General features: G+C 33.9%; 1 protein-coding gene across 1 annotated transcript; it reads left to right on the forward strand.

Moving 5' to 3' along the window:
* Window positions 1–6,069: 6,069 nt before the first annotated feature.
* On the forward strand, window positions 6,070–14,873 carry LOC131652733 (uncharacterized). Its single transcript, XM_058922680.1, has 12 exons — window positions 6,070–12,113; window positions 12,437–12,704; window positions 12,784–12,874; window positions 12,958–13,101; window positions 13,180–13,270; window positions 13,352–13,511; window positions 13,590–13,747; window positions 13,822–13,942; window positions 14,034–14,204; window positions 14,291–14,329; window positions 14,423–14,476; window positions 14,606–14,873. Exons 6-12 carry the CDS (start codon window positions 13,413–13,415, stop codon window positions 14,768–14,770), a joined length of 807 nt encoding a protein of 268 aa, XP_058778663.1. The 5' UTR covers window positions 6,070–12,113; window positions 12,437–12,704; window positions 12,784–12,874; window positions 12,958–13,101; window positions 13,180–13,270; window positions 13,352–13,412; the 3' UTR covers window positions 14,771–14,873.
* Window positions 14,874–15,460: the final 587 nt, after the last annotated feature.

The following is a 15,460-nucleotide window of genomic DNA, read 5'->3' on the forward strand; positions in this document are numbered from 1 at the left end:
TCTGTTGAAGTGCTGGTGTCCGATTAACTAGGATTGCCCCCACAGTGTTGGGTTCCTTTTTTCCATCATACAACTTCTTTGTGTGATAGGAACCTGAGGGTGCCCCTTGTATCTTCCCGTTTTTGATCCCATCTTCAATTCTCTCACCAATGACTACCAAGTCCGAGAACCCTGAAGATATGCTTCCGACCATTTTGTCGTAGTACGGTCCTTGTAGAGTGCTCATAAATATGTCCACTAGTTCTTTTTCCATCAAGGGAGGTTGGACTCGAGAAGCCATTTCCCTCCACCTTTGGGCATACTCCTTGAATGATTCATCCTTTTTCTGTGACATATTCTGTAACTGCATTCGGTTTGGTGCCATGTCCAGGTTGTACTTGTATTGCTTCAAGAATGTGTTAGCAAGATCATTCCAGCTTCGGATATAGGATTTCTCCAATTGCATGTACCAGTCAACAGATGCTCCGCTTAAGCTGTCTTGGAAGAAGTGTATCATCAGCTTTTGATCGTGAGCATAAGCAGCCATTTTTCGCACATACATGCGCAAGTGATTCCTCGGACATGTGAGTCCTTTGTATTTCTCGAAGTCGGGAATCTTGAATTTGAGTGGGATAGTCAAGTCTGAGACCAAACTCATTTCGAAGGTATCCACGTCGAAGACATCGTATCCTTCTACCACTTTTAGTCTCTCTTCTAGCGCCTTGATTTGTTCACTGTCCTTGGAGTCTTCCCCAGAGTTAGGAATAGACTGCTTTGTCTGAGGTGCTTGGTCTGTGTTATCCACCTCTTGTGCTCCGTATTGTAGATCCAGGTAATCGTCATCCTCAGGGATATTGTTAGCAGGAATGTGAACTGTGCGGGATGTCCCTTTCGTCTGTGGAGGGGGGACAAATACTTCTTGAGAGGTCTCTCCTTTCTCTTGGAATTGGATAGCTCTCCTGACGTATCGGACCTGGGGTCTGTCCTTAGCAGGGCCGAAGCCTGTCACGAATCCTAGCAGCGGGTTTTCGTCGTTGGGGATCTCATCCTGAACCAGGGTTTCCCTAGACTGAACCTCTTTTGCTTTTTCTTGTTTATCCAGGAGGTCCTTCATGAATCCTAGCATCTGGGCCATACCTCCTTTAACCTCTTCCACACTACCCTTCAGTTGATTCACCTCCTCACGAAGGGCGGCTTGATTCTGTTCTAGCTGATCCATTGATTTCTTTTGTTGAAATCTGGTTTGGTAAGACGGTCGGGATATTAGGTTATCCTTCCCAATGGTTTCCTGCTCTAGAGGTAAAAGAGAAATCTTCTTTCAATGCCATGAAAATGATATGCATGCCATGAATGATATGCTTTATTCGTATTTATGTCTTATCCACGTTTATATAATAAATCCTCTTTTTTATTTCTCTTATTTTTTTGTGGATAAGACATGATGCAAGAATGCACACGATGCGTGATGAATGCAACAATTATATGATATAAAAAAAATAATGAAAACATACAATTAAACACATAAGCACATAAGCCCTAGGTTCATAGGTTCGACGTAACGGCTTAGGGAGCCTACCCTTCCCATAGGTATGTTCTAAAAAGGGTCTCATGGGGCCGTTCGTAGCCTCCGAGACTTTTCGTCTCTTTGGATTTTAGAACAACTCATTTATCCATAAGGTTCGAATTTTAGGGGTAAGTTCCCAGAGAGATCAGCTAAATTCCGCATCCTACCCTTGACAAAGTCTAGCCTCGTCTAAGATATTTCTCGGAATTCAACCCACTCTGAGTGGAATTGTCACTAAAGCTCGTAGGCGATGCAAGTCTCCTCTTACTTAGTGACAATTCCCACACTTAAGGTTTAACAACAATTATATATATATCCCAACAATAATAAGGCAAACAAATATTTCAAATAATAATATTTAACATTTAAAAAACAAATAAAGTAAAGGATAATATATAAAAAATAAATTACCAAATAAATATAAACCATAAACCCCAAAATCTAAACCAAAGAGCCATGCCCTAAACCTTAAGTGCTTCTCTGCCTTAAAATCCCCAGCAGAGTCGCCAGCTGTTACGACCGGCTTTAAATTTTAAGTTATAAAACTTAAACTACAGAGTCGCCACCTATGTTTTTATTTTATCCTAAGGATAAGGGTAAACATGGGAGAAAAACCTAATATTAAAGAGATTGGGTAAGTTGAGAAATTAGGGTCAAGGGAAGGTGTTAGGCACCCTTAACCATTCCTTAAGGTTTTCTAAATGTCTCTAAGGTTTATAAGAATATTACGATAAGGTTTATGGTCTATAAAAAAAATTGTGGTTAAAAGTAGGGCAGAGAATAAGATCTCAAACCTACTTAATTTTAGGGAAAGTGGACTCGTTTCGGTTGTCCGAATGCCTACGTACCTCCTTATTGGAGGATCAGAGTCAACGTAGTTCGTAATTTTGTTGGTGTTTTTTATGGGATTGTACATTATTTTGTATGTTGAATGTGTTTTACGTAGTTCGCAGTTTTTCGTAGTTGTTTAAAAAAACAATTTTGTATACAATCCCTATTTGTTATATTTTTGTGTATTGAATAATTAAGTGTGTTAAGTTTGTGGTTTAGATAAATTGGACATTAAAAAAAAGTTTGAAGCCATCCCTTTTTTAGAGAAATTAAAACTAATTTTAAATGTTAATATCATCGTTAATATCATTAGTGGAAGTTATTTAGTAAGAAAAAGTATCATCTTAGTATTTTTTTATAATTGTGATTGCATAACGTGAAATAAAACATAACTTAAGAAATTTATTTTAAAGAAAGCAAATGTTATCTATACTTAGTTTTAATAAAATACTTTTTATAAGTTATTAAAATATATATTTTATAAGTTATTAATAAAACAAATCGTGTTTAGATATTAAGTTAAATAAATTTATTTTAATTGCTATCTTATTTATTGAATATACTACTAATTAGTTTTAATTATTAAATACATATTGTTGGGAATAAAAATTGGTAGAGATTAACCATTATTATATAGACAAGTATTTATAGAATATTAGGTAAAATTGATAATTATTATATTTTTTATCTAAATTATTTATCCATAAAAATTAAATAAATATTACTATTAGTTAAATTATTTATTTAGATTATCAATTATCAATTAAATAAATATTACTATTAGTTAAATTATTTATTTAGATTATCAATTATCAATTAAATAAATAATAGAAAAATTGATTAAAATCCGATGGGTGCGTTTTATGTTTGCTAGTAATTTTATAGGGTGTTAATAGATACAAGCCTGGCCCAATAGACTCAAGATCCGCTGGACATGGTACGGGTGAGTTCAGAGTGTTACGATGTGATGCAAAATACTGATCGTTTGATCCAAATCTAATGGCTCACAGAGTTACGATCTGAGGCGTAGATTCAGAATGGGACGATCTAATGGTCTGCATGTATTTGTTTTAAACGAGGGAGTATGATAAGATTATATGGGGAACCACACACATGACCAATCACGCGGCCTTTAAGTGGCCACGTGTCACAGTCATACTTGAGATGGGTTAATTGTAATTTTGTTTTTCACAATTTCATTTTTTTATTTTTAACGATCCTCTCTTCCTCTCACCTCACGGTCTCTCTCTTTCACTCTCTGCAAACGAAAAAACCAGAAAATGAAACCCAGATGAAGATCTTGATAATCTTCATCTTCTTCCTTTCTCATCTTCATAAAAACCCAGAACCTATGAACATCAAACCCAAAAAACCTAACCCTTCAACAATCTAAAACGCAAAATCCATAAATCAAATGCATGTTCATCGAAAAAAAATCCTAAGCTATGTGTTTTTCGGCTTACCTCTTTCCAGAAATTCTTTTCGTAAAGCTTTCCTCTCCGATTTTTGAATCCGATCTAATCCTTCTCCTTCTCTCTTTCAGGTATCGAAGACAAAGGGTGTAGCAAGAGTTTTTTTTTTTGTTTTTTTTTTTCTCAATCTTTTTCCCCCCCTTCTGTAGATTTTAGGTTTTGCTTTTATAGAGTTTTTAGGATTGATGAATTAGGAAATAGTTTAAGTCTTTGTTGTTACAAATCAATTGAATTAATTTGTAGATCCGATTCTTTTCAAATTTTTTTATTGTACCTGATTTGTTTCTAGATTTAGATTTTAGGGATTTGATTTTGTATATATTACAGAATTGATTTTGTACCACTTTTTAAAATTAGGGATTTAAGTTTTCATGAGTTTTAATGTGAGATTCGATTATTATTCTAATTTTGAAAGTTTGTAATCAGATTTTGATTTACTGATAAATGAAACAATCAATTTCGTTTATGTCTATATTTGATTTATTTCCGAATTTGTTTCTTCCTTATTTGATTTGAGGGCTTGAAGTATCTTGAAGAACTAGGGTTTGGTGGTTTGGAGGAGGGGCGGCCGCCGTTTGGGTGAAGAGGAAGAAGATGAATAGGGTTTAGAAACCCTAATTTTTTTTTTGACTTAGTTAACATTAGGTTAATCAATTAATTTATTAATTAATTTCAAATAGTTAATTATTTAACCAATTAATCTTAAAAAGAAAAATTGTTTACTAACTAATATTCTTAGTCAGTATGGGACAAAATTAAGAAATCTAATTATTAATATATAACAAAAAAACCAAAAAAAGTTAAATGAATAAACACGATTTGCTCCATGCCTTAATTCTCACTCAAAAATAGTTTTTTTATTTTTATTTTTATTAAATGTAATAAAAGTAGTTGCTAAAATGAAGGGACATATTAGTTTGACCAATTACAATTCTCATAATAATTAAATGGAATTTTTCTATAAAACAAAACTAAGATGGACGTCCCTCCCCCATAATTCTCTCTTTAATAATTTTTTGAATCATTAAAATAACATAAAAGAGAATATTTGACCAATTTATACATTATGGATATATATAAAAAAAAGATGATAAAAAAAAATAATAAAAAAAAAAAAAAAAGAAAAAAAACATAGTGTGTGATCAAAATAAAATAGATTAATTAAGGAAATAACCAAAATTTGATTAAACCCTTTTTATTACTCCATTTATTAGCTAATGAAATAAAATTAAAATTGATAAAACAAAAAATATATAAAAGATGTAGTGACTTTAGTCGACCAATAAAAATTGGTAATTAACAAAATTTGTTTAATAAATATTAATCAATTATTTAACTGATCAATCAATTAAATTAATTCAATGAATATGCATAGAATGCAAGTTGACCTTAGTTCACAATTAAAAATTATAGGGCAAATTTTGGGGTATGACACACACAAACCAATCTACATCTTCAGGTATAAGAAGATTGAACAGGGGCAACTGTCATACCCCAAAATTTGCCCATCTCATTTCACCTTTCAAATGCTCAAAGATCCTCAATTGCTCAAAGCTACCTATCTCCTAAACAAGTGCCTATGAACTAGGGCTTTGCTCTTCTCAAAGAAAAGTCAGGTTCTGATATCTCCAGTGGACTTCATGGTCTCTCACATGCTCCAAATAATCCTCATTCCAAGTTTCAAACTATGAGTCAAAAGATTACTCACTCAATGGCCCAAACAATCAATAATCGACTGGTTGATCTAAAAATCAAACAATGGTCAAACCACAGTCAAAATTCCTGATGTTTTGTCAACATCCTCATATTGAAGTATCATTCACCATTTGATCAAGAATTGATCATGGTTCATCAAGGAAAGAACAAAAATTGAGAGAGATAGACCTTGTCAAAGTTGGACTATTTTGGAGGGAAAATGTGAAAGGATTTTGAAATTCTTGCTATTGGGCCTATATTTTTAGGATCCAAACTTGTTCCTTATAACATTGAGGGCCCATAAAATGATTCCCACGAAAATTTGGCTTTTACTTGATTTTATGTGAATTTTTTATCATTTAAAGATGATAATTAATTTATGAAAATCATAAAAAATCAAATATCTCACAAAAAGCCAATTCCCAATCATCATCAATGATTAGATACTCAATATTTCAATAACAAATCAGTGACAAAAATGGATTGAGAAAAAAGATTGATATTGGCTTAATTTGGAAACATATTTCACCATATTTTCCAAAAAAATTGTTAACAAAGATTTGATTGGATTTTGCCAAGTTTATTCAACCCTAAATGCATTCCTATAAGTACCTAACAGTCACAAAAACCTAGGGGACGAGAATTCTGCAGCAAGAGGGGGTTTTGAAGCTCTCAAAATTTCAAGAAATTGCAAAATCTTTGTTGTGGTTACAGATCAATTCAGAGAGTTTTGAAGATCCAAGAACATTCCTGAAGCGTGGCTGAACGTTTTGCAATCATATTCGTGCACTGAGACATCAAGAATCGTCACCAATTCTGTTCGGTTTGACCACTTTTATCCAATTCCGATTTCGACTTTTCATGCATTATAAATGAATTTGAATTGCATATTTGCGTTTACAATGATGTCATGAGTGATTCTGGAAATTTAATTGTGTTTATTCGCTTGCATACGGAATCCACCATTGTTAGGGTTCCAAGCTTTGAATTAGGATTTTTTTATTTAGATGAAATTGGCCCGTAATAAGAGTGCAATTGACTTCGGTATGCGATTTTGGTTCGATTCGTGTCATTATATGTTGTTTATCCACTCTATTTCCATAGATGAGTATGCACAGGGGTGAAGAAAAACGAAGCTTCTACGAAGAGGATGAAGTTGCTGGGCGCGGATGTATTTTCAAAAATCTGGGCATGACGTTTTTATAATATATTATCTTATGCTTTCGTGTTAATAACACCAAACTGAGCTTGGCGCAGTGGCAAAGCAAAGGAACGACCCAAGGCGCCTGGGTTCGATTCCTGAAGGCGCCACTCATTTGTTTATTTTTGCAGTATACGTTTCCCAAGAATCCAGCGCGCCTGGCTAAACGAAGGTCTACGATACACCCCTATGTATAGGCCATTGGATCTCCCTCTACCCAGATCAAACGCCTGGGAACGCGTAGCACCACCATACACCATCAAAGACATACCACACTTAATTCCAGCTAAGCTTTCCAACTTTCTCTTCCTTTTAATTATATAATATGTTAGTTTTTTATTTTGTTTATCCTTTTAATTATATTTTTTCTTAACAAAAATTATTTTTAAACTCTTTTCATATATATGTATGGGAGGTATTAAAATAAAATGTTCATTTTAATTATTGTTAACTATTTTATTTTTTTTGATTTAAATCATTTAAATTGTCTAATTAGTTACAAATATTTTAAATAATTAATCAAAATACTTTTCAGGATTAGAAAATGTAATCGAAATTTTATTTTTCCCGATTTATTTAATTAGGTTGAAAACCAATAATTAATTAATTGGACTTTTATTTATTCTATTAACTGTAGTTAACTTGCGCCCTTGCGCCCTGATCAGGGTTTGTGACGAACATTCAAATACACTGAATATCTCTTATGTGCCTTTTCAGGGTTATCAACAGGGTTCACTCCGACAACGCGTCACGTCGAATTCAAAAGCTAAGTCTTAATCTTTAATTATTTAAATACTTTCCTTCCTTTTATTTAATTAGGGTTCATTCTTAAATATCAATGAACTGTCTGTACACTCACGCCTTGTTATTTCTTCTGTCAATTCTCAGATGGTCAGAGTCAATGCTTCAGGAAAACCTTTGCCCACCAACCCTGTCAGGGCAAATGCCAAGCTAAGTACTCTTCATTCATTTACTTTTAATTTCTTTATTCTTTTGTTTTTTAAGAGTTGATAATGTTTGCCTCTGAACCGATAATGCACTCACCTTACTATTGCTTCTTATTTTTCCCACCTTTCAGGGTTTGCCAAATGCCAAAGCTTCGAATAGTCGGTAACCCTAAACCCTGATCTTAATTATTACTTGTGTTAGACCTATAGCATTATTATTCCGCTGGTTTCGATTTCCCTTCCCCCGCTGGTTTCATTTTCCCTTCCCCCGCTGGTTTCATTTTCCCTTTCCCCATTATTATTTTAATTGTTAATATTAATTGCCGTGGTTAGTAATTCTAGGGAGTGCAAGCCTGTAATCAACTTAGAATAGTTAATTATAAGATAAATAACTGAATTTAATCACGTGATTGTTGCACCCACGCACACTTTTGGGGTAACCTCTCTGTTGCCTGTTGCCTGTTGCATGTTGCCTTGTGATTTTCTGCAGAATAGCCAGTCCCTCGAATACGAGGATACCTCAGCCATGTTGCCTCGATTAAAGGTCATGGTCCCTAATGATGCTGCCTTCGATACACTAACATGACCTCGACCCTCGGAAGTTGCCTACGGAAAAGGCTGAGGTATCTTCTGGTTGCCTACGAAAGGCTATTCTGATCCTTCCCCTTAGACTACCTGCCTCTCTATGGCATGGGTCAGTCTTTGAGCGAATGATAATTCGATGACCCTTCTACCTCCAAACGAAAGGCTTCCTGCCCTCTTATGGCAAGGACTGACCCTTTCATTCTGAAAGGCAAAAAGAGACCTATCATCTGAGTTTAAGGTAATTGCCCCTAATTGCCTTGCAATGCTCAAACCTTTTTATTATATTCTTTCTCATAATTTTTCAAAAGGGCAACGCTTATTCACAAGCTAAAGTCCCTATCTCTCTCATCTACTTTTTCTAAAAACAAACGAGCAAGCAAAGCAATTAAGAGCCTATGGAAAACCATGGATGCAAAGGGTGCCTTACACCTTCCCTTTGCATAAATTACCCCCCGAACTTAGATTTCTTTTAAAAGGTTTTTTTCTGTTTCTTTTTGCCTTTCTGATTTAGTTTGGATAAAATAAAAGTCGGTGGCGACTCTTGCTTACCGCGACATTTCGATCGATAAAAAGTCAGTTCACCGTATTACACACCACATATCATGACCTTAGTCAAGACAACAGAATACACATGAATGTTTTACCACAAAATGCAGCCAATCAAAACATCTACAGTTACATGTTGATCATTAGCAATGAGATAAATTGAATCTTAGAAATAAAGAGGTTTCTAGCTTCCACATTCAAGATGACAAATCTTGAAATAGTGGACACTCTTTTTGATCAAAGTAAAGCGAAAGAGTTGGGGTTAAAAACATAATCGAACACATTCAAGATGAAAGATCTTGGACTAGTTGACACTCTTTTGAGGATCAAAGTAATGCCAAAATAGTAGGGGTTATGAACTTAGTCATATACACTTTGTTGAGAAAGTTCTTGATAAGTTCAAATTGTCACGTTTCAAAAAGTGAATATTCAATTAGATCTTAGTGTCAAAATGATGATGGAAGAGTTGTGGCTATATTAGAATACACAAGTGAAATTGGTTTTATAATGCAATGTACTATATGCAATATAGCAGTTGCAATTAGTAAATGAGTAGATTTACTAGAAATCAAATAGTGAGTATTGGAAGGCCATCACAAGGATTTTCGATCATCTTTTAAAAAAAAATCAAAACCTTGACCTCCATCATGGTAGGTTTCCTACCATATTAGAAGGATATACCAATATGAGTTGGATATCGAGTGTTGGAGATCATAAATTTATAACTGAGTGGATATTTACACTAGTTGGAGGTGAGATTTCTTGGAAGAGCAAGAAACAAACATGCATCACTCTCTTGACCATGGAGCCATGGTGTGTGGATCTCGCTTCCACTGGTCAAAGAAGTTAAATGGTTGAGGGACCTTCTATCGGAAGTTCCATTGGCTAAATACAATGTTTCAAAGGTGTTAACACATTGTGTTATTCAAGCCAATTTAGCAAGATAATTCAGATAAGTGTAAAATGGAAAGTCTGGGCACTGAGGCCTTAGACATTCGTGAGAAAATTTATTAAAGATGTAATCATTTACTCGCATTTACACGATTGATCTATAATTTGAGAAATTCATTTACTAAGCCACTGGCCAGAGACTTAGTAAAAACAACCTCGAGAGGTAGGAGGTTGAAACTCCTTGAGTAAGAATTCCGACAACGGCGGCAACGATTCTTACGTTAACAAAACATTAACCTCAAGATTTTCAATGGGTAACAACAAGTCGTTGATTTGGATAATTGTCAAACATTTCGTGGTAATATTGACCTTAAAACGAGGGTTGAGTTTTATTTCAAACTCTTGATGAAGTTCAAAACCGAGGGTATGTGTCTCATGGAAAAAGACACAATATGAACTTCACCTATGTGAATTTCGAGATGGTGTCGTCTCAAAGTGAGAGTTGGAGTTTCTCTCATGAAAAATTCATGAAACGGGATAGCATATGGCCATAAATAAGTGCTAGGCGAGAAATGTAGGCAAAGAACCCTTAAAGAATGTGTGTAACATAACGCCGGTATAATCATATGGATTAATGGTTTAAAAGCATTTAGACTTTGCGTTATCCTTACTAAGATTAAGTTTAAAATCGAAAGATACTTAATTGTATTAACATTCTTTTTTTCGCTTTTTTCTGGAATTGATCTTGTCATTATTAGAACAAGTGGGGGATTATTGGAAATTATTAATACTTAATAATATTTAATCACCATAGGTGTGTTCCAAAATGACAAGAAAATATCTATGTGAAGTTTGTATTTTGAATATGAAAATTGGCAACACTTCGTGAAGTGTTGCAATAGGATGTTTGTAGTTTGAATCAAAAATAGGCAACACTTCGTGAAGTGTTGCAGAATGAAAACATGCAACTCTTGGTAAATGTTGCAATAGGCTAAGCATTGTAACTTTTGGAAAAGGAATCGTTTCAGGAAGGGTCGCTACCTTATGAAACAATACTAAAGTGGCCTATAAAAACTTCATTTTGGATTCAGAAATCAATAACAAAAATGTACATCTGATAAGCCTATCATATTCACTAAAATTCCAGACACTCTTCGCTACATCCGAGTTTTCGTCTTCCTTTTTATTGAACCATTGGTCAAAGTTGTACCATAAATTATCTCGACCCAACCGATCTTCTTCGAAGGATCGCAACATAAAAATAGGAACATGGATTTTGTTGAGTAGCATCATGTTGGGATTTGCTTGTGAGTTTTCAACTTTTATGAGTTTCTATGAATGTGTGTGTATTTGTGGGTTTATGATTTTAGGAGATGTTTTTATTCGGGTTACCTCTTTTAATTTATTTTTTTGGATTATTCCCTTAAAATATGAAAAGTTCTATGATTTACCCCCTAGGACTCCGTGTAAAGTTGTTTTTTTGATTTACCCCATGGTTTTCACTATTTTTTACACGCTTAGGGGATACCCTAAAAATACAGGAAGTAATTCAAAAATAAATTAATTAATAAGGAGTAACCCGAATCTTACCTATATAGCAGGGGATAAATGTTTATTATCCCTTTTATTTATTACGTGTGTTTTGTTTGGGAGGGTTGTAAGAGTTGTGGGAGTAAGAGTTTTTCAATTCATTATAGTTGGTGTACTGATAAGAATGTTGAGTATAAGGATTTTGGATCATTTATAGGGGGTTAAGGGTTTGGATTTTGTGTAATCTATAATATAAGAAAGAAAATTGTGCCGGATTATACAACTTAACCCTAGCTTTATTAGGTGACAAATCTCACTTATGGGGGCAAATTAGGTCCAAAGTAATCATTTGTCAGGCAATTAGATGGTATTATTTACATAATTGGGACCTTTTGTGCCATTCCTTCGCTGCCGCCATTATTTTATATTATTCTAGCCATTAACCAGTTGCATATGGACGAGAAAAAGTAGAAAAGTTTTCTCTGCAAAACAGCAACAGCAGTCATGGTCTTCCCAATGAATACACTGTTTGCAGGTATCATTCTTTCTTTCCTTCTCTTTCTTTCTTTTCTCTTCTCTTTCTTCACATTTCCTATCTACCTGGTCTGTCCGGATCAAACCTAACACAAAAAACCTATAACAGGTATCAATCTTTCTTTCCTCTTCTCTTTCTTTCTTTCCTCTTTTCTTCCTTCACTTTTCACTTTTCCCATTTGCTGGTTTTGTAGATTTTCATGGCTAGACCGTTTGAGCTGGTGAAGAACATTAATGATACGAAGGAGCTTTGGAAACTTGTTGTTCGTATCCATCACAAATGGACAGTTGTTAATAAGAACAAGGAACATTTTGAGTTGGTTGTCGTTGACAAAGATGTAAGCATCTCTATCGTTTTTTTTATTTATGTTTTTGCATTTTTTGAGTTGGGTTTATATCATTAACTCTCTTTGTATTGGTCCTTTTTTTAACCTCCATTTTATATGAATCACTGCTTTTTGTTCATTTTATATCATGTTTCTGTTTTTTTTTTCTGCAAACCCGGTTTGACATCCTCTAAGATGGAAACAGAAATATTGATATCCAACATTCTTGTGGTTTATCTTTGTAACTTTCTTCAACTAACATCTTTGTTCATATGTGTTTCCACTTTTCGTTAATTGTTGCTCTTTAAATGTTTGCTTTTTCGTCTATCATGCAGGGTTGTGACATCCATGTCAAAGTTCCACATCCTTTTAAACAAGCCTATGATTCACTATTAACCGCTGACAACACTTATACAATCTCGAACTTCCAAGTCTCTCTTAATGATTTACTTTTCAAGCCTTCAGATCACAAGTTTATGTTGACATTTACTGGTGGTACATCTGTTACAGACAAGAATAAACATGATATTCCTGCAAAGCCACTTAAATTCACTTCTTTTACTGATATCATGACTGGGAATTGGAAAAAGGATGTTCTAATAGGTATGAACAGATAAACTTCATTTACTTGATGTACTCAACATATTTCTTATTATATTGTATTTTGTGATTTTTTAAACAGATGTCATTGGAATGGTGACAGAAATTGGTTACATCCAACTTCAACAAGGGGGCAAGAAACAGCAGATCAATCTATTGTTGAAAGATTTGTCGTATGCAAACCGATTATTCAACTTGCTGCTAATCCTTTCTTATATGTCATACTAACATTTGAATATTCTTTTATTTTGTTTAGGGACAACATTTTGAATTGCACTTTGTGGGAAGGATATGCAGTGCAGTTCCATGATTTCAGTAAGAATCGAAAGGATACCACTCCAATCATAATTGTTTTGCAATATGCAAAAGTCAAGGAAGAAGCTCTCATTTTATTATACATGTACAACATATTTACCATACTGTTTATTTATATATTTACAATAATCTAACTAACTTTATTCTTCGATTTCAACATTAGGAAAGTATCCATTGTCTGTTTCCAACACTTTCAACGTTACAAGGTTGCATGTCAATGATGACTTACCTCAGATAAAAGATTTTATTGGAAGGTTACTTTTTATCTCCCATTTCTCTTATATGATTAACATCAAAACTCCTGTATGGTTGATTTTTTTTAATCTTTTTTTTAGCCTACCAAAATACACTGAATCGGAATCTTCAAGCCAAGCTTTGAGTTTGCAGTCCCAAACTATGTCACAATACTCAAATTCTTCTCAGCACATTCTTTATGATAAGCTTATGTATAAGGCAACTGTATATCCTTTGGCTGATATTGAAAAACTCAAGGAGGTATTGACTTCTTTTTATCTCATTATTATTCCTTTTACTGGGCCAAAGTTGTTTCATTATCTATCGTTTCATTTTCAGCTGGCTCAATGTGTTACCGTGGCAACGATCACCAAACTGAAAGCTGCTCAAGGTGGATGGTATAACCAAGCATGTCATGAGTGTCCTAGGGTTGCCAAAGGAATGCTACCACCTTATGAATGTTCGCTTGGTCACAAAACAGAGACTGCAATTTACAGGTAACATGATACCTATTCTATGACTTTTTCATTTTCATACATAATTGTATACTCACCACCTCAATGTACAACAGGTATAAAATTTTAATTGAGGTTTTTAATGCTGGAACTAAAGCTACCTTTGTAATATGGGACCGTGAAGCTTTTCAACTTTTGAAGGTCACTGCTGCTCAGATGCGCACTAACTTGATTGAGGTTTTATCATACCATTCTACCTTGAGCTTTTACATCGTTGACTTCTATCATTTGTGAAACTCTTTACTCACATATTTATTTGTTATCAAAGGCTGGCATTACGGACCCTCTTGAGTTCCCTGCGGCACTTGATACTTTAGTTGGAATGACCATGGTTTTCAAAGTCAAGTGGCAACCTGACTGGGACAATGGATCTGTTATGTCTATACTTGAGGATGACATTGTTAAAAGGGATATACTGCGTTCGTTTGGCCAGGAATTGGTACGTGTATTTTGCTGCTTTATAATGTACATATATAATCATTGTAAATGTATAAACCACTCCTAATTTACGTGTATTTTTATTAGCCTGATTCCCAGATGATAACCACTCCTAATCTAACACAGGTATGTTTAATGACGCCTTTTTAAATTTGACATTTCTCATTTATGTTTAATTTGTTTGAAAAAATCACTCTTTTTTCTTTTATATTCTTTAAGAACAATGAGAGTGTTGCTGAAGCTTCTCATTTGGACGATTGGGACATCATTCCGGTAATACCCATTCCAAAGATGTTTTGTCCGCATAATATTTAATACAATCCGTTCTTTAATATGTATACATTTGTATTATTCCACTGACTTATGCTATATGCCAATTGTGTGGAATCTTCTTCTTATCAGGAAACCGATATTACGTCTAATACATTGTCGGAACCGCTTACACCAACATCAACTGCCAAACGGATTGCTCCGCATGAATCACAAGACATTACTCCTTTGTCTCAGACGCCTGAAGGACAACAGTCTTCAACAAAAATGAAAAAACATATCAAACTGGAGAATTAGATTGCTTTCCATGAATATTTTGTGAAAACCTTCTTTTGTAATATGATTAAGTAACCTGTTATGAGGTTTTCAGTTCCCACAAAACACATAACTACTTTTCAGTCTAGACAATGGTTGTGAAATATTATACTTCTTGCTCATTGTTGTAGAACTATTTCCTAATCTTTATTACCACTTCCCTATAACCATACTCTATCTCATTCTGCTCTTTAGAATGTCCATCTAATTTCAGAAAGAAATTATAAGTTTTTACAAAATCCAGGTTCTCATCTATGTTTTCATATTGTTGTAAACAAATATTGTACTTCTTGCTTCTTGCTTATCTTGCTCTTTATAATGTCCATCTAATTTCATCAAGGTTCTCATATATGTGGAGAAGTATATCATAAATTTTTTACAATTTTATCTAATAAGCCAACAATAATACTCTTTTTCTGAATAAGCCCACAATAACTCTCATATGCTTCTTTCTTATCCTGAATTATTTCTACAATTTTAAAATGGCTGAGATATAATTCCACTTCTCTTTTTCTGGTGTTACACACTTTTATCTAATAAGCCAACAGTAATACTCTATTTCGAATAAACAATACAATGTGATAACAAATATATCATTTTTTATCTTCATACCCAAATTTTAGCATATTATATCATACTACAATGTTTCAAGTCATTTTATAATTACTTCTC

Source organism: Vicia villosa, linkage group LG2 (assembly GCF_029867415.1).
Source record: "Vicia villosa cultivar HV-30 ecotype Madison, WI linkage group LG2, Vvil1.0, whole genome shotgun sequence".
Lineage (NCBI taxonomy): Eukaryota > Viridiplantae > Streptophyta > Magnoliopsida > Fabales > Fabaceae > Vicia > Vicia villosa.